Source organism: Ailuropoda melanoleuca, chromosome 14 (genome assembly GCF_002007445.2).
Source record: "Ailuropoda melanoleuca isolate Jingjing chromosome 14, ASM200744v2, whole genome shotgun sequence".
In the NCBI taxonomy this organism is placed as follows: domain Eukaryota; kingdom Metazoa; phylum Chordata; class Mammalia; order Carnivora; family Ursidae; genus Ailuropoda; species Ailuropoda melanoleuca.
Genome location: NC_048231.1, coordinates 57,561,043 through 57,585,064, shown reverse-complemented (window position 1 = coordinate 57,585,064; position 24,022 = coordinate 57,561,043). Strand labels below are relative to the sequence as shown.

The 24,022-nt window shown below is 49.2% G+C and overlaps 2 protein-coding genes across 6 annotated transcripts in view; one reads left to right on the top strand and one right to left on the bottom strand.

Annotated features, from left to right (window-relative positions):
• Window positions 1–844: 844 nt before the first annotated feature.
• Window positions 845–10,599, top strand: TYMS (thymidylate synthetase). Its single transcript, XM_034642433.1, has 7 exons — window positions 845–1,171; window positions 2,990–3,063; window positions 5,650–5,824; window positions 7,335–7,436; window positions 8,234–8,409; window positions 8,800–8,871; window positions 9,988–10,599. The coding sequence occupies exons 1-7, from the start codon at window positions 958–960 to the stop codon at window positions 10,123–10,125; spliced, it is 951 nt and encodes a 316-aa protein (XP_034498324.1). The 5' UTR covers window positions 845–957; the 3' UTR covers window positions 10,126–10,599.
• Window positions 10,600–10,718: 119 nt separating this feature from the next.
• Window positions 10,719–24,022, bottom strand: part of ENOSF1 (enolase superfamily member 1) — a 28,830-nt gene continuing 15,526 nt past the window's right edge. For 4 of the 5 annotated variants that reach the window (XM_019803149.2, XM_002922618.4, XM_034642432.1 and 1 more), the window contains 8 exons: window positions 23,470–23,504; window positions 21,309–21,396; window positions 19,632–19,766; window positions 16,257–16,298; window positions 15,307–15,436; window positions 14,979–15,078; window positions 12,108–12,189; window positions 10,719–11,502 (listed from right to left, as the gene is read on the bottom strand). In XM_019803149.2, the coding sequence (XP_019658708.1) occupies window positions 11,401–11,502; window positions 12,108–12,189; window positions 14,979–15,078; window positions 15,307–15,436; window positions 16,257–16,298; window positions 19,632–19,766; window positions 21,309–21,396; window positions 23,470–23,504 (714 nt within the window). In that variant the 3' untranslated portion in view covers window positions 10,719–11,400. The remainder of the gene's footprint in view (window positions 11,503–12,107; window positions 12,190–14,978; window positions 15,079–15,306; window positions 15,437–16,256; window positions 16,299–19,631; window positions 19,767–21,308; window positions 21,397–23,469; window positions 23,505–24,022) is intronic. The other variant, XM_019803148.2, reaches the window with a different exon arrangement.

Genomic DNA, 24,022 nt, shown 5'->3' with positions numbered 1-24,022 from the left:
TTTTATTTTTTAAAGATTTTATTTATTTATATATGTTTTTTGAAAGGGAGAGTGGGGGGATGGGACAGAGGGAGAGGAGAGCGAGAATCAAGCAGACTCCACGCTCAGCTCAGAGCCTATGCAGGGCTTGATCTCACAACGCGGAGATCACGACCTGAGCCAAGGCCAAGAGCTGGAGGCTTAACCAACTGAGCCACTCAGGCACCCCTTAAAGAGTTTATTCCTAAGTAATCTCTACACCTAACATGGGGTCGAACTTACAAGCCCTAGATCAAGAGTTGCACGGTCTACCGACTGAGCCAGCCAGGTGCCCGTAGTACATTTTAAACTCATTATCAAATAGCTTTTACTCACCGTGTTTACGTTATAAACATTTCACCGGTAAGTGAAAATTTTAGTATTAAAAACTTCAAAATGGCTGGCTGTCATTAATGAAATAGAAAAGCTGCCTATTTCACTCGCTCCAGCTACCTCATTGAAGATGGAGGAAAACGGAAACGCACATCGCCTGACCTCATGACCCCCTTCGTTGTAGGAAACATACCTCAAATAACAGGGTTTTGTTTTTATAATTCATGAACACGTGGGGACTGTTCCAGGATCCCCTTAGTATTGAATGGCGCGGTGGGCTCGAAAACTTTCTAATCAGAAAGGCCTCTTTCAGCCAACGCATCAAGATACAGGGCTTAGGTTGTCGGCTTTAAAAATGGGCTTGCAAACGCGGTAGCTTTGGAAGTCCGGCACCTCCCCCAGAGCACGCGCCCGGCCCCACCTGCGGCTCTGCGCGTTCCTGGGACGTCCGGGGGCCGCGCGCGGGCCCAAGTCCCCGGGCAGGAAGGGGCGGAGCCGCCGCTGCGGTGGCGGGAAAAGAGGCGCGCAGAAAGGCACCCACCCCCTAGCCCGCCGCTAGTCGCCCGCCGCCGTCCGCGTCCCAAGGCCCGCAGCCGCGCCCGCGCCATGCCCGCCCCCGGCTCCCAGCTGCAGCGTCCGCCGTCGCCGTCGCCGCCCGCAGCGCAGAAACCAGGCGCCGAGCCGCAGCCGCCACCCCACGGGGAGCTGCAGTACCTGGGGCAGATCGAGCATATCCTGCGCTGCGGGGTCCGGAAAGATGACCGCACCGGCACGGGCACGCTGTCCGTGTTCGGCTTGCAGGCGCGCTACAGCCTGAGAGGTGACCCCCGCGCGCCCCGGGCGAGGGAGCGTGCGCCCGAGGGGCTCCGAGCGGCCGCCGGGGGAGGGGGGCGGGGATGCCTGGGATTGCCCGGGACTAGCCATCAACCTTTAGTCCTAACCTCGATCCTGGGAGCTCCTTAGCCCCGCTTTGCAGACCCCCAAACAGAGGCTCGGGCTAGAAAAATGATTTGCGTAACGTCACGCGGACAGGAGTGACCGAAGTGGGAGGCGAAACCAGGTCCTTTGGCTCCCGGTCCTGCGCTCTAAATCATCTGGTCGTGCTGTCTGCCCCAGAGCGGCCGCGGTCTGGTCGTGTTTGCCTCTTACTAGAGAATGGGAGAGACTCTGCCCGGGCTTGGCCCCGGACTTGGCTAGAGGTTCCCCTTTTTTGCTCCTCCTCTTCTCTCCCCCTCTGGCCCTTCGGTTTGGCAAAGTTTTTAAAAATTGGAGCGAAGGAATAAGGGCGGGTCAACGGCGGCGGGAGGAGAGCGCGAACCAGAGGCTGGGCAGGAACTTGTGGTTCCTGACAATTTTTCCGTCTGGTCCACACGGAATTTTTCCGTCTGGTCCACACGGACCAGCTTCCCTCTTAAACCTTGAAACAGCAGCACCAGAGTCCGAGTAGAAGTTCTTACTCGTCTTTTCCATTAAAACAGGATGGCTCCTGAGAAGTTTCTCTTGGCGGTTGTTAGAGTCAGGCTTTCAGGGGACAAACAGGCGGGTGGGGGGCGGGGTGCACAAGACAAATATCCCTGACACAGGTATGGGGTGGTTTTGAGTAGGGAGACGCACTGTTAGTAAAGCTGACAGTGTGGTGAGCAGGGGGAGGACCCTCAACCCCACACCCACTTAGAGCCTGGAGGTTACCCAGGCTGCAGGGTAGACAGGGATCCACCTTCCTGCAGCTCCACACAGTGGCCTCCAGTGAGCCGCAGTGCTCGTTTTTTACTCCAGCCCATCAGCTCAGACCCTGGGCAAGTTACCTCTCTGGTCTTCAGCTTCCTCCTGTGCTTAAAATAGATAATATCATGTTCAGTAGGCAGTACTGATAAAAGTAGGTGCTTAAAAAATCTCTCCTTGTTACATGAATATCAACTATATGCCTGATAAGGTGAACTGAACAGGTACTGAATTTAGAGATAACTTTTACATTTTGATCTCTCTGTTGCTTGATGCAAACTTGTATATTCCCTCCCGGTGCCTGTAAAATGGAGATCTTAAGGACGCCTCAAGGAAGGTGGTTGTGAGGATTCAGTAGGGTCACGCATAGCAAGTAAACCGTTATTATTTTTGGTACACGTAAATAATAGAGGTTAATTTGCTTTGCAAATAATTAAAAACTATTCCTTAGCTTTGGTTAGTGTGATATCTCCCATCCCCCGGACCTGAGCAAGTTTTCCCTGGCAGGATAATCATGGACTAGCCCCGGAAGCCTTAGCCTTTGTCTGGCACATGTTGTGTGTTGTCTTCACACCTCTGTGAAGGAATCATACTAACTGGGAAGTGGATGGTAGCTCTTTTCCTGTCTACAAGGGCAGCCCTGCTTGGCTAGTGCCCCATCTAACCACGTGGAATTCCTGTGGTGGTTGAGGGATTGAGGAGGGCAGTCTCGGTCTGAATTGTGTCACTGATCTTGGCCACCGCCTGGGAGCTCCACCCTGTTGTGGGGCACGCACATGATCGGAGTCACAGTTTTCTGATTGGTCCTGTGGTCACTCAAGCGCCTTATGTCCCCAGGGGCAGTCCTCCTCCACAGAGAAAGCTGGATGATGTGTTCTATTTTTCCATCTTGGAATTATCTGGCAAACTTTTTCAGATGAATTTCCTCTGCTGACAACCAAACGAGTTTTCTGGAAGGGTGTTTTGGAGGAGTTGCTGTGGTTTATCAAGGTAAGGAAGCTGCTGCTATTGGAAATCAACAGTCAGTTCTCAACCCAGCACCAGTGTCCGGTCGTGTCACTTCTCACCTACAGCCCTAGTGGATCCCATTTCACCCAATAAGACCCCACTCACCTGGGGCCCCTGTCCCAGCTCTGGCTTCAGCAAAGTGCCACTCTGTTCCACCCACCTGGCCTCCTTGCTGATCTTTTTTTTTTTTTTTTAAAGATTTTATTTATTTATTTGCCAGAGATAGAGACAGCCAGCGACAGAGGGAACACAAGCAGGAGGAGTGGGAGAGGAAGAAGCAGGCTCATAGCAGAGGAGCCTGATGTGGGGCTCGATCCCACAACGTCGGGATCACGCCCTGAGCTGAAGGCAGACGCTTAACCGCTGTGCCACCCAGGCGCCCCATGATCTTTGAGTACATCAGGACATTCCCAGCTAGGGCTCTGGCGCTTGCCAGTCCTGTTCCCTGGAACCTTCTTCGCCTACATGTAGCATGTCTCACTCCCTCACCTCCTTCCAATCCCTGCTGAATGAGCCTTCCCTAACCTTCCGATCTAGGACTGTGATTACCCCCCCACACACACATCGTCCTCCCACCCTCCTTTGTTTTCTCCATAGAGAAACATCATCAGCTGATACATAATGTCTGCCCTCTCCCTTTACCCATTCAAGGGGGAAGACAGACAACAAATAAACAAGTAAAATGTGTTAGAAGCTCCATGAGGGCAGAGAATTTGTTCTTCCTGTTCACATTTGTATCCCCTGGGCCTAGAGCACAGGCTGCCATATAGTAGGTGCTCAACTAGAGTGATATTGAATATAGATCCCAGCCAGGGTGTCATATTTGTATAAATTAGAAGGATCTCTTGAGTTACAAGCTGTACTTCTTCCAAAGGGCCAAGTAGGTACCTCGAGCGGAGGGTGAAGTGATATGATGATGGACAGCTTCCTCTCACTCTGTCTCCTGGTCCAGACCAGTGATCTTCTGGCCAGTGCTGTTCAGAGGGTACCTGAGGAGATGGGCTCAGTTCTGGGCCATGCACAAGCTGGCATCCCTTCTGCAGAGCACTCAGTGTGGCTTGTATGGTCTTGGGCCCAACCAGACCCAAGACTTCTTATTGCATTTTAGAAAGGTTCTTTCAGATTTGGATCCAATCCAGTCTTCCTTACTTCCATATTCTTGAGGTGTTTTCTTCTGTGTTGTCTTACCTTAGCCGGCAGTGAGCGTCTAGTTCCAGGTGCATCCTCAGAAATCCCAGAAGAGGCCATTCATAAACCAGCTAGAGCCCACTCCGAATGGATGAAAGAGGAGACATCAGAAGCAATATGGGAGGGAGTGTCTGGGTGGCTCATTCGGTTAAGCGTCCAACTCATGATCTCAGCTCAAGTCTCGATCTCAGGGCTGTGAGTTCAAGCCCCGTGCTGGGCTCTACACTGGGCGTGGAGCCTACTTTAAAAAAAAAAGAAGAAACATGGAAAACATTGAAAAATGACTTATTGGAGGTGAAAAAAATAGTACAAACTCAAAAACAGAAGGGAGGAAATGAGATGCTCAGAAATAAAATGCGTTCCGTGTTTTATCTTAATTTAGCTTGAAGTCAGGATTCTAGGTACTCTTTACCAGGAACATGCCACTCAGCTCCGATAGAGTTGCTCCCTGGTGACTGGATGAAACACGAGAGTCAGGATGAACCCACGCTGTAGCCGGCGTTTGTGGGCAAGATGGAGACACGGGGTCTGTGCCGAGGTTCAGATCTGTTGGGCACTGAGCACTTTGCTTAGGTTTTCTAACCCTCACAATAGACTGTGGGGATGCGAATGTGCTCTTCCATGGGTGGGGCAGTGAGGCTAGGGGGTCAGGGAGCTGTCGGAGGAGAGGGTGATGGACGGCAGGCATGGTGTACGTGGCCCCACAGCCTTGCTTGTCACCATTACAGCGTGTCATACCCAGAGGCCACTGAGGTCTGTCTTTGACCTGGATGCACGACCAGGACACACGTTAGGATGACACGGGCCAAATTGAATGAGATGACGTATAAGTAATCAACACTGGCTTGTACTTGGGAAAAAACAAAGCCCCACCTTAACTGCAAATACAGGTTGGGGTAAACAGAACTGGACAGTGGCACATATGAGATAATGTGACTGATTGATTTGTAAGAAAAGCTGATACTGATTTGGCCAATTAGTGAACTGTCCTATATACCAGGTCTGAGATCCATTGAACAGATGGCAGGTGAGGCATTAAATGCATTTTGGGGGATCACACTTAGACACAAAACACATTTGGTTAAAAAATACAAAACTGTTAGGTGAGGTGGGAATAATGAAAGGACTTAAAGGTGTTTAATCTAGAACATTTAGTTGAGAGGAAGAATCACCTGTCCTGGAAGTGATTCCAGGAGACTGTCGTGGGGGCCCTCAAAAAGTCTGGGCTGGGACTGGCCCTTAAAGACAGGACATGCTGTGCGGGACGTGCTGAATGCCTGTCCCTGGTATGTTAGCCCAGGCCAGAGGCACAGCTGGTGGGAAGCCCTTAGGGTGTCAGCTTCTTCACCTGGTTGCCTGCTCTGCTCTCCTGTCTTCCAGGGGTCCACAAACGCTAAGGAGCTGTCTTCCAAGGGAGTGAAAATCTGGGACGCCAATGGGTCTCGAGACTTCTTGGACAGCCTGGGATTCTGCAGCAGAGAAGAAGGGGATTTAGGCCCAGTTTATGGCTTTCAGTGGAGGCATTTTGGGGCAGAATACAAAGATATGGATTCAGGTGAGAAAACAGAGCGATGCCTCAGATTTCCTGAGCACTCATCGTAGTGAGTTGTCCCCATTGTTTCAAGTGAAGTTGGGGGCATAAGAAACCAGCATCTGGGGAGCTGGTTTATAACTTTGACCTTGTGAGAAGCAGTTTTAGATTCAGGTAGAGGTCAGATCACACTCGGTTGCTAGCATTTATTGGGTGCTTGGTACTTTCTTCACCGTGTGTCATTAGCAGGTAGGGACATGGTGGGTCAGTTGATTGCTGTGTTGAGGGAATAATGTAGGAAGAAGCCTGGGGATTGCTTTGCAGTGGCTTGATCTCCCTTTTTAAGGCTGATCCACCACGCACACGTTAGGTGGTGCCCATGTGATCGCCGTTCTTGGGTTCCCCTCTTCTCCCTGCCCTCCTGGGATGGAAGAAGATGAATCATCTTATTCCTGGACTTACACCTTCCTCACTCACTTGGTGGCACCATTTGCCCGCATCCTTTGACCCTTCCTGTCCTGCCTGTCCATAGGTCAGGGGTTACAAAAGCAAATGCCTTCCTCTTCAGTGTGTGTGTGTGTGTGTGCGCGCACGTGTGTGTGTATGTGAACACACACATACATAGGAAGTAAAGGAAGTAATCGCTTGCTGGCTGGACAGAAACCATTGATAATTTTAGCACCTGTAGAATTATATAAACACCATCACCAAAATACAGAACTGTACTATTACAGTGCATCTTTTTCTTTTTTAATCTCTGCTATTACTTTTTCTGAAGCTATGATCATGACAGGACTTTCTCTCCCCCCCCCCCCGCCAAAATTAAGAACTACTGGACTAGGATGTAGTCTGACACCAGTAAGCAGAGGTTTAACTGGAGGGGAGATGAAGCTCCGTACTTCTCAGACTTCGCGGCTTCCAATTCCATGTCAGGAGGAAGGAGAGGAGTTACAGTCCAGAGACCAGAAATGGGAGAAAAGTACAAGGTGGTGTGAGAGTTAGGTTTCTTGATAGTTATAAATCAGTAGGTGTTTGGCTGCTAAATTGTAATTTTGGGTGGAAGTGTTGGGAGAATAGCATCTAGACCCTAGAACGGAGTCCACCATCCTCTCTTAGTTGGAGCGTGTGTGGAATGGTGTCTTCTCTTTGAGATCCAGTACTTCCTGTCGCAGCAGTGTGATGAGAATGGTTGATGGGTATAGAGACAGTCCCGTGGGGACCAGTGGAAGAAACGGATCGCTGGGTTTGGAGAAAGTTCGCAACAGGAGGGGAGGGGTGGCACCATGACAGATCAGATATTTAAAGGACTGTTTCGTAGAAAAGAAAGTAACTTTGTTATGGCTCCAGAGGATAGACGTCGGACTGAACTCATCATCACCCACGAGAGCGGAGGAATTTGTAGAGTGCCTTGGATATGTTGTAGCATGGGCCACGGGGGGCTGTAGTAGGACAGTGATCGATGGCCTCTAAGGCCATGTCACGAGATGCTGTGACTGACGTGTGGGCGTGTCTTCTCTTTTTGACAATTCCACAGATTATTCAGGTCAAGGAATAGACCAGCTGCAAAAGGTGATTGACACAATCAAAACCAACCCCGATGACAGAAGAATCATCCTGTGTGGCTGGAATCCAAAAGGTTAGAAGCATCCCAGTTATTCTCTGGTGTCCAGACTGTACCATTAGCACAAAGGGAAGCCCTGTGCCTTTGCATGGAGGCCGCCAATAGGTGGCTGGACCCTGGGAACCACCCCCCCCAGCCACGTGGCTGGAGTGACCCTGGGCAAGTCACTCTTGGCCCCATTTTCACCTTCAGATGGTGGGGCTGGATGAGGATGATCTTAGTGTGTGTATTTATACTTCTTTTACTCCAAAGAGGGCTTTAAATCACCTATAAAAATATACCCGGGATTCTAACAGTTGAAATTGGGGTGGATGAAGTTCCATATCCCCTCCACCTGGCTGTTAACAATTTAAGTTATATTGTAACATTAAACTCTACCAAGGTGTAATAAATATTACTCAGAGTGGAATGTTTGCTTTTCTAGTAGAGACTTTGAATAGGGGAGGGTGTGCCTGGGATGCTAGTTTCCTGTGGCCCCTGGGGATGAATGCATTTCTCCCGCTCGTAGCTTGGTGCCAGAAGGCAGCAGGAATAATTCCGGCCGGATGAGTGTTGCTCCAGTTGTGAACATACATCCGCAGACATCTCGTGTTGATGGATGGGTCACTGTGGGCCTGGTGCCATCCCCAGGATTGGAATGGTCTGCTTTTGGCCTAGGGGGCGGTGTGGGTCATGGGGGGGTCACTGGCTCAGTGGCCTGTTCTTATGATCTCCCGCATAGGAGTCGGCTTCTGTTTCTCTCCTGTTTCATGTGCAGCTGCGATCTTTAAAAAACCACCCGTGCCTCATTTTCCTTTGTGCTGGCCCCTCAGATCTTCCTCTGATGGCCCTTCCTCCGTGCCATGCCCTCTGCCAGTTCTACGTGGTGAACGGCGAGCTGTCCTGCCAGCTGTACCAGAGGTCGGGGGACATGGGCCTGGGCGTGCCCTTCAACATCGCCAGCTACGCCCTGCTCACCTACATGATTGCGCACATCACCGGCCTGAAGGTGGGCTGCGCGGGAGGGAGGGAACGGTAGCTGCCAGCCCCAAGCGCTGAGCTCTCAGGTTGTTTGACGTGGAAGAACTGATTGCAGAGTAGTCAGTGTCTGGTTAGTTTTAAAATGTGGTCTTTGTAAGAAACGAAGCTGCTCGCCTGGCAGCCTTCCAGGAGCTTTCCTGTCTTTGCAGTCTTATAAGCAAACGGGTTTATGTGGGTGATTTATAATACAAGACACCTTTTGTGACTATCAGCTTTTCTCAAAAGCTACACTGGAGAAATTGTTTTTTGAAAAGCCTTAGAATGTCTGCATAGTCTACATAATGTGCTTTTAAATGATGTGTCTGAAAGGAATTGAAACTAAAACATTTGCCATTTTGCTTCCTCCCGTGGGATTTAGCCAGGTGACTTCGTACATACTTTGGGAGATGCACATATTTACCTGAATCACATTGAGCCGCTGAAAATGCAGGTAAGATTGGTATCTGTCACACTTCGGAGTTTGGTACCTTCTCCTGTTAAGACGTTGCCTTCTACAACATCCCTCATGGAACAGACTTTCGGCTATGTCCTGGGGCAGAGATAAGATGCCAGCTCCAACCACGGGGACAGGTGGCGGGCAGGTGGGTGGGGACAAGGCAGACACATCCAGCAGCCACAGGCACTTCACGTGACAGATGCTGAGATACTCAGTACCAGTACCAGAGAGTGACAGGTGCTGAAATGCTTAGTGCCAGTACCAGAGAGGGAGAGCCCCCATGCAGACTGGTGGGTTTGGGACCTTCCCCAAGGTAGCATTTCAACTCATTTTTACTTGGGAGAATTTAAATGGTGATGTTTTCCCTTCATATTATGTTACATACCATATGTAGGTATTAACTTTCAAAAGTCTGTCCAAATCCCAAGTTACAGCAGCCAACAAATGATTTGAAATGGCAATTAAAATGAGTGTCTAATGCTTAATGAGCCCCACAGGAAAAATAATCGAACCAGACCCTATCAGCCCCTTCCAGATGAGATCCATGTTTTGCAAGTTTCTCCTTTGTGGGAGCTTGGCTGCTTTTGTATAGAGGGTGACTTCGGGGTTTGTCCAGTTGCTTCTCTGGCTGTATGCTGGACAGAATAATGTGACGTTGGAGCCTGTGTCCACGTCCCCATTGCCACCATCTGTTCATGCCAGGAACCCCGGCTTGCATCCCTCTCTGTTGTCAGCAGATGTCGTCTTACCTCACCCTCTTTGCCAGGGACAGTTGAGATAGGGATTATGGGACTCAAATAACCATACTTGAGCGCCTACCAGGAGTTACAGATACAAAAGTGAAAGACTGTTCCCGTCCTTAATAAATTGACCAAGAGCAGTCGCCGTGGGGCTCCTGACGCAGTGTGATGCACAGGATCTCCTTCAGTCTCAATGGGTGGGAGAGACTCTGTCGGTTACATTGCACGAGGGTGGCAGGGGCAGGGGTCTGCACTTTAGACTCCTGTGAAATAATATTTTGTCGATAAAATACTGTGTACTTGTTTCACAGGGAGAAGTAAAGCAGGTTGTGCAGATAATGGCAAAATAATCATCTCCTTTTGTTTTTAGCTTCAGCGAGAACCAAGGCCTTTCCCAAAGCTCAAAATCCTTCGAAAAGTTGAGACAATCGATGACTTCAAGGCTGAAGACTTTCAGATTGAGGGGTACTGTCCTCACCCGACTATTAAAATGGAAATGGCTGTTTAAGTGCTTTTAAAGGAGGTATTTGAAGGCTATTCAGTCTGTAGGGGTTGGGCTGAGTGCCCAGTTGAAAGCTTGTTTGCCCTAAAGGAAGAGGGAACTAGGTCAGAAATCTCTTGGCGATCAGCGGTTATTATTAACTTGTAAGGATGTTGCCACTGGCAAACATAACCTTGCCGGTTCTCTTAGTAACGGAAGGCCTTGAGTTTGATTAACTCACTGAAGACGTGTGAAAATGCCGAGTTTGGGAATACAGTGAGGAGAATAAAAACTGGAAGGCTCTTAAAATGTGTACATGCATTTCAACCCCACGGTTTTATGAAGGTCTGTGAATTTCAAGAATTACACATCAGCCCTTCCACATCTGAGCTGCATAACACCAGCATTCATAATAATGCACAGTTGTGGTTATGAACATTTAAAGTTATGTGCTTTATGTATTGCTATAATAAAGGCGTTTTCTGCATTGTGTTCCGCATACATCTGGGTTTGTTTTTAATTTTTTATTGTATATTGCCATTCTGCTCACTTCCTGCCTAAAATAGATTTAATGGAACCCTCGTAAATACACATATGCTCTGTTCACGTTTGGGTGCTTACTGGTTTAGTATATTGTAGAAATGGTGACTAAACTGTATCTTGCCCTATTTTTCTGTGGTTCATCTAATTCTGGCTGCATTTTATCATTAGCATATAATGATTGTTTAGGGGTAAAGGTTTAAGGACTATGGAAAAATAATGTATGAAATGCCATTTTCCTGCCCATTACTGCTGCCATGGTTTCAGAATGGTGTGAATCCTACTAATACACTTAGAGCAAAAAAAAGAAAGGCTAAACCACTCCAGGGCTAATCCGTGAAATCCTTTTACTTTTGTTGCACACCAGATACCCCATAGTGCTGCAGAACTATTTTTAGTCTGCTAATTTTTAACAAGTGGGAGACAGAAGAAGGCATTGTTCCAACAATTATACAACCTGCTGCTTATTTTCAATGTACAGTTTAATGTCCAGGTACCAGCACTTGATAGAAATTTTGTAGGAACATCTTTCTGCACTTGGAGTTAAATCTAAATTTGTTTAAGGATTAATTAGGAGAATGTGTGTTTATTTGCTAAAAGAATCAAGTAATAATGATGACTGAGCTGACTCCTGAGGTTAACAGGACTTTCAGCTGAAGCTTGTTTTGATTGCTGGGATGATTTCTTTCCCCTGTTTTTGTAAAACCACACCCAAAAAGTGGTAAGCCTTTTCACGTAGGAAAGGGTGGTAGGGCTCAACATTTAATTCTCTTGAGCAGCCAGGAGTTTCTTCCAGACCTCACCATCTGGATACTGGTGTTTCTTTATAGATTCCTCCTTCATTTCTGTTGAATAACCAGCATCCTATCAAAGACCAAAAAAACGAGTAATGTTAATAACCACCTGGAACAAAACTCCTATATGTATTTCTGCTGCCCATAGAAACGCTTTCGGATTATTTGAAATGGGGAAGGATACACTTCATTGGCTATGTCTCAGAATTAACCTAATCACACTTCCTTTGACAATTCAACCTCCGTTGGTGAAAACGAGCCCCAGTGTCTTGGACATGATGAAGATAAATGGTCCAGATAACACAACCGCAGTCTAAACGTTTCAATTCACTAACTTGCTACATGGTGCCAGGTTTGGTTTTTGTTGTTTGGTTTTGGGGTTTTTTTTGGGGGGGGAGGGGTTTGCACAAGAAGTGTACATTTTAAGGTCTCAGCTGGTGTTGGGAAGAAAGGCTGGCATTAGAGAAGCCTTGTTCGGGCAATTTCAGCCTCAACCCCTGACCTTCAGGCCTTGGGAATTTGATACTGCTAACTGAAGAGCCATTTGTAATTTCTAGATACTGAAAATAAGCTCTAAGGAGACAGCTTTGTGCTCTAGGGTCTAACCCACAAGAACAAGCATACCAGGGGCTGGAAGCTCCTTGCTTCCTCAGGGAGGCCTCTGGCCAAGCTTACCTTTGGAGGCATGTAGGACGCCTTCTTGATTATTACAGGATACCTGAAATGTTCATGCAGGTGGTTGACATATTCACACATCCTAGGAGGAAGGAATCAGATTAGGACAGTAATGTCTTATGTTAGGTCACTCACGTGGTACTAACTGGTAAAGCGAAGGGGTGAGCACCACTGAAGAAAGGGTGGACTCGATCGGGCGCATGTTTCTACACAAATCTTTCCTTCTCTGCCTCAGGTTCTTTCTCTGTAAAAGCAACGTGAGGGCTTGGATGAAGTCTCACGTGGGTGGGTACTAAAAGTCTCTTGGAACTCTACAGATGGTCCCTGACTTACAATGGTTTGACTTAAGATATATCGACTTCTCGATGAAGCAAAAGCCATATGCATTCAGTGACTCTTAGTTCAAATTTTGCATTTGAATCTTTTCCCAGCTCGTGACGTGTGATACGATCCTCTCTTGTGACACTGGGCTGTGGCGGCAGCAGCCCCCAGTCAACCACACTATCGTGAGGGTCAACCACCAATACGCTAACAACTGTTGTACCCATACAACCATTCTATTTTACACTCTCCGTATAGTATTCAATTAATTACATGAGCTATTCAACATTTTATTATAGAACAGGCTTCACGTCAGATGCTTTTGCCCAATATAGACTAATATAGGTGTTCTGAGCATGTTTAAGGTAGGCTCGGCTAAGCTGTGATGTTCAGCAGGTTAGCTGTATTAAGCACATTTTAAAATGTATTTTCAATATATTAATATTTACCAATATAGAGGTCAATATATTACTGTTTCAATATACTATGGTGGGTTTATTGGAATGTGAAGCTATCTTAAGCCAAGGAAGATCTGTAAAGGTTTTGTGACCCCCAAAGATATCCACTTAGACTCTGTTAAGTACCTGGGATTATTCGGGGGCCTTTAGCCAAAGGCTAGATGAGTAGATTAAAATCACCAAGTGAGATCCCACCCAGCTACACACATGATTTAGAAAAAAGAGTGCAGGTTTTACTATCAGACCAATCTGTTCAAATTTGGGGTCAGCCACCCTCTAGTTTTGCGACTTGGGGCAAGTGACCTAAGTCTGCTGCCTTACTTGGGTCATCGGTTAATGAACAGCTAGGACAGGCAGCCCAGGTGCCGGGTGCTGGGCCTTCACAAAGGAACTGGCAAGACCGGGCTGCACGGTTTCAGCGGACACAGATACTAAGTTATCAACTACAATCTGCGCTATGTATAATCTACAAAGAACAGGCTACAGGCGAATAACCAGCCCCCCCCAGGAGAGGACGTTCTGGCCTTGAAGAATGAGCAGGGGACGGGTGTTCCACAAGGTCACAAAGCAGGGGTGCCGAGCTGCATCCCGCGGCTGCTCCGCTCACACAACGGCATTCCCGAGCAGGAACGCGGCACAAGGCACTCTCGCCCACTCGTGGGTGGTCACAGGGCACCGCGCTCAGCGCTGGCCCTTTTCTGGGCTCTCAAGACTGGCAGGACCTTTCAAGGTTGGTCTGAACCTCCCCTTGGTCCCACCTTCAGGACCGAAATGAGAGGGGGCAAAAGCAGAAAAACCTAGGAATGTTCACTTTTTATTGTACAAAATATTTCAGACATAAAAGGCAGCATCTCTGTACTCACCCCCTATCTTAGGAGAAAAACCGTTACTTTATCATTGAGGCCCCATCAACCCTCACAGTTCCCATTTCTCACCCACGTTTTCACATTTGGTGTTTACCATTCTCACGCACGTATTTATGCTGCCACATATAATGATCATGGCCAGTGATCCTTGTGCAATACCACATTTAACTCCAGGAGGAAAGAAATGCATAATAAAGCCATATGTGGGGGCAGCTGGGTGCCTCAGTCAGTTAAGCAGCTGGCTCTTGATTTCGGCTCAGGTCAGGATCTTAGGGTCCTAGGGTCCAGCCCCATGTCATGCTCTGCGCTCAGCAGGGAGTCTGCTCAAGCATTCTCTCTCTCTTTCTCCCTCTTCCTCTAGCCCTTCCCCCTGCTCACTCGCTCTCTCTGAAATAAATCATAAAATAAAAATAAAGCTGTAAGGGGTGCCTGCGGGGCTCAGTCAGTCAAGCGTCTGCCTTCGGCTCAGGTCATGATCCCAGGGTCCTGGAATTGAGCTCCACATTGGTCTCCCTGCTCTGTGGGGAGTCTGCTTCTCCCTCTCCCTCTGCCTGCTGCTCTCCCTGCTTGTGCTCTCTAATAAATAAATAAAATCTTAAAAAAAAATAAAGCCGTATGTGTGCAGATGACTGGAAGACTGTCTTAAAGTTCACCTGGGACATGTTGAGAAATAAGGTGGAACTAGATGCAGCCAGATTGCAGAATTCTCCAGTGCCAGGACCAAGAGATTGGACAGAAGCAAAGAATATACGTATGATGGAAGCAAGGCTTTAGAAAGGAAGGTGTTCTGGGAGCGCCTGTGTGGCTCAGTCGCTTAGCCTGGGTGGCTCAGTGTCTGACTCTTGATCTCAGCCCAGGTCTGGATCTCAGGGTTGTGAGTTCAAGCCCTGCTGGGCTCCACACTAGGTGTGCAGCCTACATTAAAAAACAACAACAACAACAAAGGAGTTCTGGTTTCCATGGGGTTCCACCCACCCACCTATCACGCACCTAGAAAACAAAGGCAGCTGCCATGAACCCACTCCTCGGAAAGAAAAAGAGATCTATTAACTGCTGGGGCTCAAGCATAACGGCCCCATGGGAAAAAGTGGAAGCAAACCCAACTCGGCCTTGGAGTTATAGGACGTGGCGTAGGACAGAGTTCTTAGTGCCTCTGATCTCCAGAGCCGAATTTTACAAGGTCTGGCCTGGACTGAGGAACGCTGCTGAAGTTAACTCCACGTTACCTGTTCCTGAGGCTTGCAGAAACGGATATGAAGTCAAATATGATCAGATGCTGAACCAATTCACAGAGGCCAACTCCACCAGCATGGGGGCAAACGGGAACTACAATAAAGACAGATTTCTACTTAATGCCGAGTGGGGTGGGGGTGGGCGGATGAAAGAGAACCTGCAGTTTTTCTCATTGCCCGCTGGTGATTACATCATTCATTATTATTTTGGGATGAAAATCGTCAAAGATTCCCTGATTAGGCCGAAAAGAGAGTCCCTCCAGAGGGACCCGCAGGTGGGCGGGAAATGGAGGTTTGGCGTGTGTCTCTGGGGTGCCCTTACTTTCAAACTTTTTGGCCATCAGCAACACTGAGAGGTTTTCATTGACACTTCCCAGCCTGCAGCTGTCAATCTGGAGAAACTGCAAGGCTTTTGCTTGTAGGAGTTGCTTAAATATCACTCTATTGTGGCACTGGAAATAGAATTAAAACCAGCAGAAGAGTCAGCTTTGGCCAAAGGCCTCTAAACCCTGCAACGCGCTGCTGCCAAGGCACTCGGCAGCGGCCTTCGGGAAGCCCGGGCTGTATTTATTCTTTGCTCTCACCTGACCTGGCACAAAGCGAGGCCCGATAGTACAAGCCGGGGACCTGACTGCTCACTACTTCGTAAATCTGCTCGTGGGAGGGTGTGAGTCACGCAAAAGTCACACCAGCTTGACATCTATTAAGGCATAGCTGTCAGCGCGGCTGGCAAGTGGGAGGCGAAGCAAAGCATCAGGATGGAGTGTGGTGACGGCGATGAGCAGGTGGCCCAGACAACGACAAACCCGAGGCTAACCAGCATTGCTCCTTTTGCGGGAAACCCGAGAATCTGTTCCTTCCCACTGCTCTGCCGGTGGGCGGACGGCCGCAGGTTTTGGCAGGCATTTGTCCTTCGTTTATAAGCACAAGGAGGGAACACAGTAATGTTTGTTCAATTTGGAAGCTGGCTTTCTTAAAACCATACAGTGCATCTTATGTCCTTGCAGGAGCAACTTTAAATTGCTGCCTTGTAAATTTTGATTAGATACTTTGGAAAAGATACATGGCCTTACGTCATATGGATTGTTGGAAAAGAGACAAACTTTTGACTCTATCCGACTCCAGACTCTACTGACGTGCTGTAAAACATCCCAAGCTCAGAGATTTAAGAACACTTCCCAGCTCTGAATAATACAGGTGGTGGAGCCTAATGTACGCCAGTGTCCCCAGCGGGTGGCCAGTGTGTACTGGCCCCAAGGGGATGTCACTTACCTGTTCTCCAGTGGCAACGCCAATTCCTAATGGGGCCAGTGCCTATAAAATAGAAGGCAACCTGATGTTATTTTCCTAAGTCTTTGAGCTAAAACTCCTAATGTTTAAAAATACTTACAGTTGTTTCACCCCTTAGAGCCGAAGAAGGAAACGTGTCTGCTGTGAGGCTGTGTGAAGTTTCAGGAACGGCAGAAGGTCGGCAGGGGGGTTGTGTGTGCACACGGGGAGGGGCTGTGTGTGTCTGCAGACCAGACAGCCGGGGCTTGTCCGTCTGCTGCCATTAGCCCCCTTCCTGCCATAGCTCCGCAGATTCTCCCCGCCGCCCCCCTCAGCAGGTGTTCTAGAACCTTCTCCCTTCAAGCTTAGCGAGCAGCCTTAGATCCACTTTACAGGTCAGGCTGGGCTCATTCCTTACCTGGTGAAATCCTCACCTAGCAAATGCTGGAGCCTTCTTAGCATAGCTCTGCTCTCTCCATCCTCCCACCTGAAGATACCTCACCCCCTCAGCCCAGGCTCCAGGCCGCTCCCCTCACACCTGCACTGGGATTGCCACAGGCACTTTCCTCGGGCACCTCTCGTGTCTCCCCAGCTCAGCTTCCCCTTGCTCAGGGAATGATGTCAATGGCGCTAATAGCTAACTCTGGCCGAGCTCCTACCACCTGTCTGGTGCTGTGTGAAACCCTGACTGAAATGACTTCTCGTCACAGCCCATTGGGATAGGAGCCACCCTTGTCCCCATTTCACAGATGAGAAACAGGTGCAGGGCTAGTAACCATTCCCAGATCACAATGCTAGAAAGGGGTAGAACCAAGGCTTAAGGCTTGAACTCCAGGCTAACTCCAGAGCCAGGGGAAGCATCTGAACCACTAGACAGGAAACCTTCCCTGCAGAAAACCCCTTAATTTAGGAGCCAGGTGCCCCCAATCCTGCTACCTGTCCTGCCCCTATGTGTGGATGTGGGTGAGTCATGGACCACCCAAGCCTCGGCCTCCTTGTCCCCAGGTGAGGAGTTAGAGTGGATGGTCACTGGGGCACCTTCTAGCTTCCCAGCTTATGCTTCCAGAAACCTCTAATTTAAATGAGTGTGGTTCTCTATCTTAAAACAAAAACAAAAACCAGAGTGGTGAAAAATGGTAGAGGAGTAGGAAAGCCATTTGACTTATTCATTCTACCATTTTAAAGCGTATGTTTCTGACACTAAATAGGTACCAACTTCTATTTCTTCCTTTTAAATATTTCCTGACCTGCTCTAGTCTAGCTGTCCTGTCCCTTCACTGCCCGCCCGCCTAGTTTACTGGGAAAGCCTCCTAGCTTTGCTCTCTGCCTCCAGTTTCTTTCTGCCTGTTTCACACTCCCCTGTATCCCATCTCAATCCACCCTATATGTTTTTTTCCAGTGAAATCTTTGATCCCATTCTCTCATTCAAGACACTATGGTGGCTCACTGCGTTGGAATGGACCCATCACCCAGCCCCAGGAACCTGTCTTTTCCACAACACCCAAGGTGCACCTGCACTCCACTGGGGATCTCCACAGCCCCACCTGTGCAGGCTGTCTCTGCAGCTTCCCTCTGCCTCGGGTTGTCTGTGCCCACATCAAGCAATCCCTCCTGAGGGGAAGGCCTTCCCCATGTAAACAAAGCCTTAGAGGGCTGAAGCCTGGAAGAGCTTCCAATGAGATTCTCTGGGCAGGGGTGTGTGTGTGGGGGGGCGGCGTGCAGGTCCCTGTGTGGGCAGGCAGGCAGCACTCGGGCATACCTACCCCCGAAGAACCCCAAGGTGAAAGTCTTTGTCGAACCATGGCCCTCACCAGATGCTCATTGCAGGATGACTCCTGAGAAGTTTTCAGGTCTGTTTAAACTGACACAGTCACCCTGTGGTTCCTGCTCTTCTCCTCCCTCCCCCCCTCCCCCCCACCATGCACCTTTGCTCAGGGTCTGCTCTTGTCTTACCTCCCCAGCCGCTCCACTGCTGCAGCCCAGCCCTGTGTCTACCTGCAGTGACCTTCCTCCTACCATCCTCAGCACTCACCCCCCACCCAACCATGCCAGCTATCTAGGATTCATGTGTCTTCATTCCTCTGCAGCGTGGCCGTGAAGTGAGGAGAATGGAGGGCATCCTTGGAACACAGGCTTCTGTGGAGGGCTTGACAGAAGGAGCTCATACATTCATGTCCTGAGAGAAATGGGGCAGGATGGCCCCCGTAGGACCCACAGCTTTGAGTAGGACACCCTGAGCTGTCCTTCCCAGAATGTGAAACTGCCTGTCCTCAGAGTGAAAATTTTCAGAGTAGGGGAGAGTAAGAGCAATACAGAGTCACCTGGTGGGGGTGGGGTGAGGAATCTGCTCCCAGGCAGCCAGGAATGGACTATAAGGCCAGCGAAACTGCACCCGGAGTTGGGGGGAAAGGGCATCAGAGGAAGACGTAAAAGGGGAGTTAGGGGCGAGTGCTGGTTGGGGAGGGGGAAGGCTTACGACTCAACATGCCTAGTGCTGTGCGGGGAAGGCACAGCCCCTCTCTGCAGACAGATGCTTGGGGCTTGGACAGACACCGTCGCATATTCAAATCACACAACCCGTTCCTGCCCTGATTTCTCACTCATCCAAATGCCTTTAGTTTAATGTGGCTCCTCGCAGAGCTTGCTCTGGTCAGAGGATTCGAACATTCAATGCTCCCAGAAGTTGGGAGTTCTCCTCATAAGTGACCGGACATTCTAGCTTTATATACATCAGTGCCTGTCACCAGCTAAAGGGAGCCGCTTCCTGAGAAAGGATGTTCCTCAGATGTTCTTTTTTTTTTTTTTAATTTTTTATTATGTTACGTTAGTCACCATACAGTACATCATTAGTTTTTGATTTAGCGTTTCCATGATTCACTGCATACAACACCCAGTGCTCCATGCAATACGTGCCCTCCTTAATACCCATCACCGGGTCTATCCTCAGATATTCTGACGTACCAGGGTCTCCCTAAACCCGAGAGGTGGGGAGGCCGGGTGGATCTGTGCTGGAAGTGCCCGGGGGTGAGGGCTCTAGGCAGCCTTCTTTTGGGGTAGCCTGACCATTAGCCAAGCAAACCTTTTCTTTTGTGTCAACCAGAGGAATCTACACTTTTGTTTCACTGGGGGTGAATAAAATGTTTTAGTATCAGTCAGACTTCTGTATTTATAAAGTATGGAGCCGTGTCTATTAATCTTTGGATTGCTGGCAGTCTTTCAACTTTTAGCAATTTACTGTCTCTAAAATAAAGAGAAATGTAAAAAAAAAAAAAAAAAAAAAAGCAAAACACCAAAGAAGTTTTAGGATCTGTCACGGCCACTCCAGAAAACCGACCAAACAACAACAAAAATATATAGCAGCAGGGGCAGTTTTTCTACCTTGGAAATGGTGGCATGTCCCAGAATGTCATCAGGGGAGGTGGGCTCCTCGATCCACAGTGGCTTGAACTCAGCCAGCTTTGACATCCACTCTATGGCCTCGGGCACATCCCAGCGCTGGTTGGCATCCATCATCTGCAAGGAGAGAGACTCTCCACCGTGAGGTCTGCCTGGTGCTGACCTATGACAGGGCTCGGCTCTAAGGGAGGAAATGCTGTCACTCAGGGCCACCAACTGCTGAGCAAGACTTTTGGAGGGAGCCTGACATTTCCTCTGTGGAGGACCAGCATGCAGCCAGCACGAAGGTGGCCAAAGAGCAGCCACCAAGACGGGAAATGTGGCTCCAGGTGTATCTTCTGGAAGAGATGCAAGTCACTCACAGGGCCACTGTGCTATCCAGAAGGGCCCTGGGCTGGGCCCAGGAGAATTGCTCGCTGGCCCTGGAGCTCTGGCCCTATCTGCATTTAGGTGCCACCCAATTGCATCTGTCTTGCAGTATACATTGTTCTGGAAACTATTTTATCACATTCAGAATCATGCATCATCAATTCTGAATTTGTTCACTAGTCATTTTGACGCTTGCCAACTATGAGTCTGGCACAATAATAACTAACCCAAATTCTACCACTGATGAAGTACCTACTCAACCGGGCATTTTATGGATTTTGTCCCATGTAATATTTAGAACAACTCTACGAAGCAGTTCATATTAACCCAGTTTACAGAAAAGAAAGCTGGCATGCTTTCTTTTTGGCAGTGAAGGAACTTGCCAAGAACAGTAAGTCATGTAAATGGCAAGCTCAGGACCAGGCCTCTAACTCCCAGGCCCCAGCTCTCTGGAGGCCAGGTGCTACCCAGAGGCTGGCTTCTGGGAGTGCAGAGCCAGAGTGCAGAGGCTAAGAAAGGGCCTCTCCACTCCTGACGTTATCACACTAAGAGAAGACAGACATGGGGATGGATGTGTCCAGCAGAAAATGCTAAGTAGTTGAGCTCCCTCAGGGGCCACTATGAGGACCAGACGACCGTACAGCTAGAATCACTTTGTATCACAGTAAGGACAGCCCCATAAGACAAAAGCCACATTAACTCATATATAAATAGTGGCACTTCTGATCCCAGGTCAAGGATTCAACTTCTGTTTCTGTTAACTTATGAAACATGCCTCCAAAACCCATAAAAACATCTTATTGGGAGTTTATAAAAGTATTTTACATGTACTAAGAAACATCTTACAAAAATATGTAGTCAGGAGTGATCCTTACATTTATCTCAGCAAAAGTGTGCCATTTCTTCCACCTTGGCTCCCTGAGATTGGCCTCCCTGCTGAACCCGGCGGGACATATTTGTTAAGGGAAATTAAATAATGACACACAAGGGCACCAAGCGGGAACCTGTTTGCTCAGGGGCATCTGTGCTAGCAAGAAGGAACAGTCCCTAACCCGGATCTTACTTAGGGCTCTGCAGAACAGAAACATTTAAAACCATCAGCTCTCTCGGTTGTTTGCTTGTTTTTAGAGAGGTCACCCACTGCAAGACCATGAAGCTGTCCTTCCTCTCACTTTCAGCTTTGAAATTCCCACCGTTCTTTAACCCTTGCTTGAAAGGAGCTGTATGCTGGCCCAGGACACAGGCTTCCTGCAAGGCCGCTCTGTCTCAATGGGAGGGGAGGACATTTACCAACGTCTTCTCAGGTCCAATCATGTTTCGGATGAGACGGCACCTACGGATGTCATCCTGGAGATCAGCACCCACTTTTACCTTAAACCTATAAAACAAATGCGGTTGGGTGGTTGGGCTCTGTCCCCTCACGTGGCGAAGACACGCGGGTTCTCTGCAGAAGCGGCTGCCTCTTGCCTCTCCCGGTTAGTCTCAGATGAGCCACTTGAAAATAACCCGGTTATTACATCACCTGCCGACCCAAAGTCAGGGACCTGGGAGAGCAGTCAGATCTCCAACAGCACTGAGTGTTTGGGGTGCCATGACAAGGAAGTAATAACAAAAGGCACGGTCAGCACGAAAGAGAAGAGGGAGGCTGGGAGGAGGAGCCAGCCCGTCTCATCCTGAAGGTAAAGAGTCTGACAGATAAAATACCCCCACCTGCGAGGCTCCTTACAAGCCCCTGAGAGGTGGGCCTCAGGGGTGCTGCAGGCACCGGAGGCTGGGGACTCAGTGACTCGGTCACAGAAGGAGCAGCAGCAGAAGTCTCCTTTACACCACAGCTGGCCACTTCAGGGAGCCCCCTTCATCTGTTTGGATGCCCAAATAGTCTCCAGAGCCGGGCCTATACATCCCCTGGTGACCCCAAGCCAGGAGAGAGCTGGATCAGCCTGAGTGCAGCATGGCCTCGCCAGGACGCAGCACCACCGGGTGCGAGGCCAGCCTCCTCTCCCTCACTCAGGGATTGCTCTACATTCTTCCCCCACTTTCCCCGGTGCCCACGCTCTGTGCGCGCTGCGTCAGTTGCTTCTCTCCCTCCCTCTGCACGAACACACTCAAGAAGATGTTTCTGTCCCAGATGCCAGGCTTCTGTGCAGGGAGGCCTCTGAAATCGCTCCTCAGCCTTCTGTGACTCACCAGGTACAACTGCTCCCACCTTTCCTGGGCACGTGGAGGGGGGAAGTATCAACGCTTCCGGAGCGCCTGTTACGACTCCCATCTTTGCTGGTCCTTTCCCGATAAAAACATCTTATTGCGAGGAGAATCACGAGTTAATATCATTCCCATTTTATAGAGAAAGAAAGTGAGGTCTGGAGAGGTGGAACAATTTGCCCACAATCACACAGCAAGTACTTGCAGGCGACGAAGGGAAAAGGCAAGAGGCTGATGCCAAATCCATCACACGCCAAGCCTCTTCCCACTGCTGCAGGCTGCCTCCTTCAAATTCTCATTCCCCAACTCTGTATTTCGCTGAGGAGTCAACAAGAATTCCGTGCCTCCCAAACTTTAGCGAGCACGCAAATTACCCTTTCACAGGGGACCTTGTTAAAATGCAGATTCGTGAGCAGCAGGTCTGGGAAGAGGCTGGATCGTCTGCATTTCCCCAGCTCCCAGGGAACCCAGATGCTCCCGCACCGGAAGCAGCGGGAGGCGGGAGGCGGGGGTGGGGGGCGAGCCCAGAGTGGGTGGAGAGAGCGCTGAGCCAGCACCTGCAGAACCTGGCTACACTGATAGACTCACGGTGACCCCACATCACAGGCTGATGGTCCCTCTGTGTCCTGCACTGTGTCAGGTGTGGGGGCGCCTGACAACCATAAGTTATCCAGAGGAAGACCCTAGGACGTCCAGGGGTCCATATTCACAGAGAGAGAGAGAGAAGAGCCAAGGGTTGGTCTGGAGAAAACAAGCCTAGAGAGGAGAAGGGCTGCCGTCTGAGGGGATGAGGGGGCGCCTGGAGACTCCATGGAAAACTGGAACCAGTGACTGGAAGTTCTATGGAAGGGAAGGTTCCCATACACTGAAGCTCTTTCTAATGCATGGAGCCGTCCAACAGTGCAAAAGAGCCTTACCAGTTGGGCTCACTGCTCTGTAGGTTTTCAAGCACTGAATCAATGCTCTTACTGAGAGTACAGAGTTGATTTCTGTTCTAGACTGGTACTTGAAATGGACCATCTTCTAGGTCTATTTCAAATCTGATGTTCTTGGATTCTAACTAGGACTCACATCTCGTCTTCAGAGAAAGAGCCTGGCCTATGCTGAAACTTCTCCTGTGTGTCCCTACGTGTCAGACTGTTCCCGGACGAATCCTGGCCTCCTTGGTGCCTTTTGCTCTTGGCTCCTCTCCACTGCCGAGCCTGTCGTGATGGGGAGAGTGAAGTGCATCATCACACAAACAAGTTACCTGGTCCAGCCGTCCTTCAGTGCCTCCGTGCAGAGCTGTGGGAGAAAGGAGCACAGCCACCATCACACACCAGAAAGCTCTCTTTGGTCTGATGAGTACCCCAGTGGTCTCTGATCTGCTTTCACAAACACCATGGCTGCCACATGAACCAGAGGAATGACCACGTGTTGGTGAATGAAGAGCAGGAACAGCTTCGCCAACAGAGCATAACTCCTTGTACTTGTAGGACCACTTTCTTTCCTCATCTCTAGGGGAAAAATTTCTTGATTGTTGACAACATTCCGAGAAGGGAAATGGAGCGTTTATAACCCCTTCTTAAAGCGATATTCTGCAGCATCCACAGAACGTGTGGACGTAAGGGAAACAAACAGAAGCTGTCTTTCTCTCAGCTATGAGTACAGCATGGTGGGAAAGTCATAAATCAACCGTGCTCTGACTGCACGCTGTGTGCCAGCCACCGGGCTGCGGGCCTTACACAACTCACAGCATTATCCTGAATCCCCCAAACCATCCATGAGATGCATATCATTTCCCCATTTCACAGTGAGGAAAC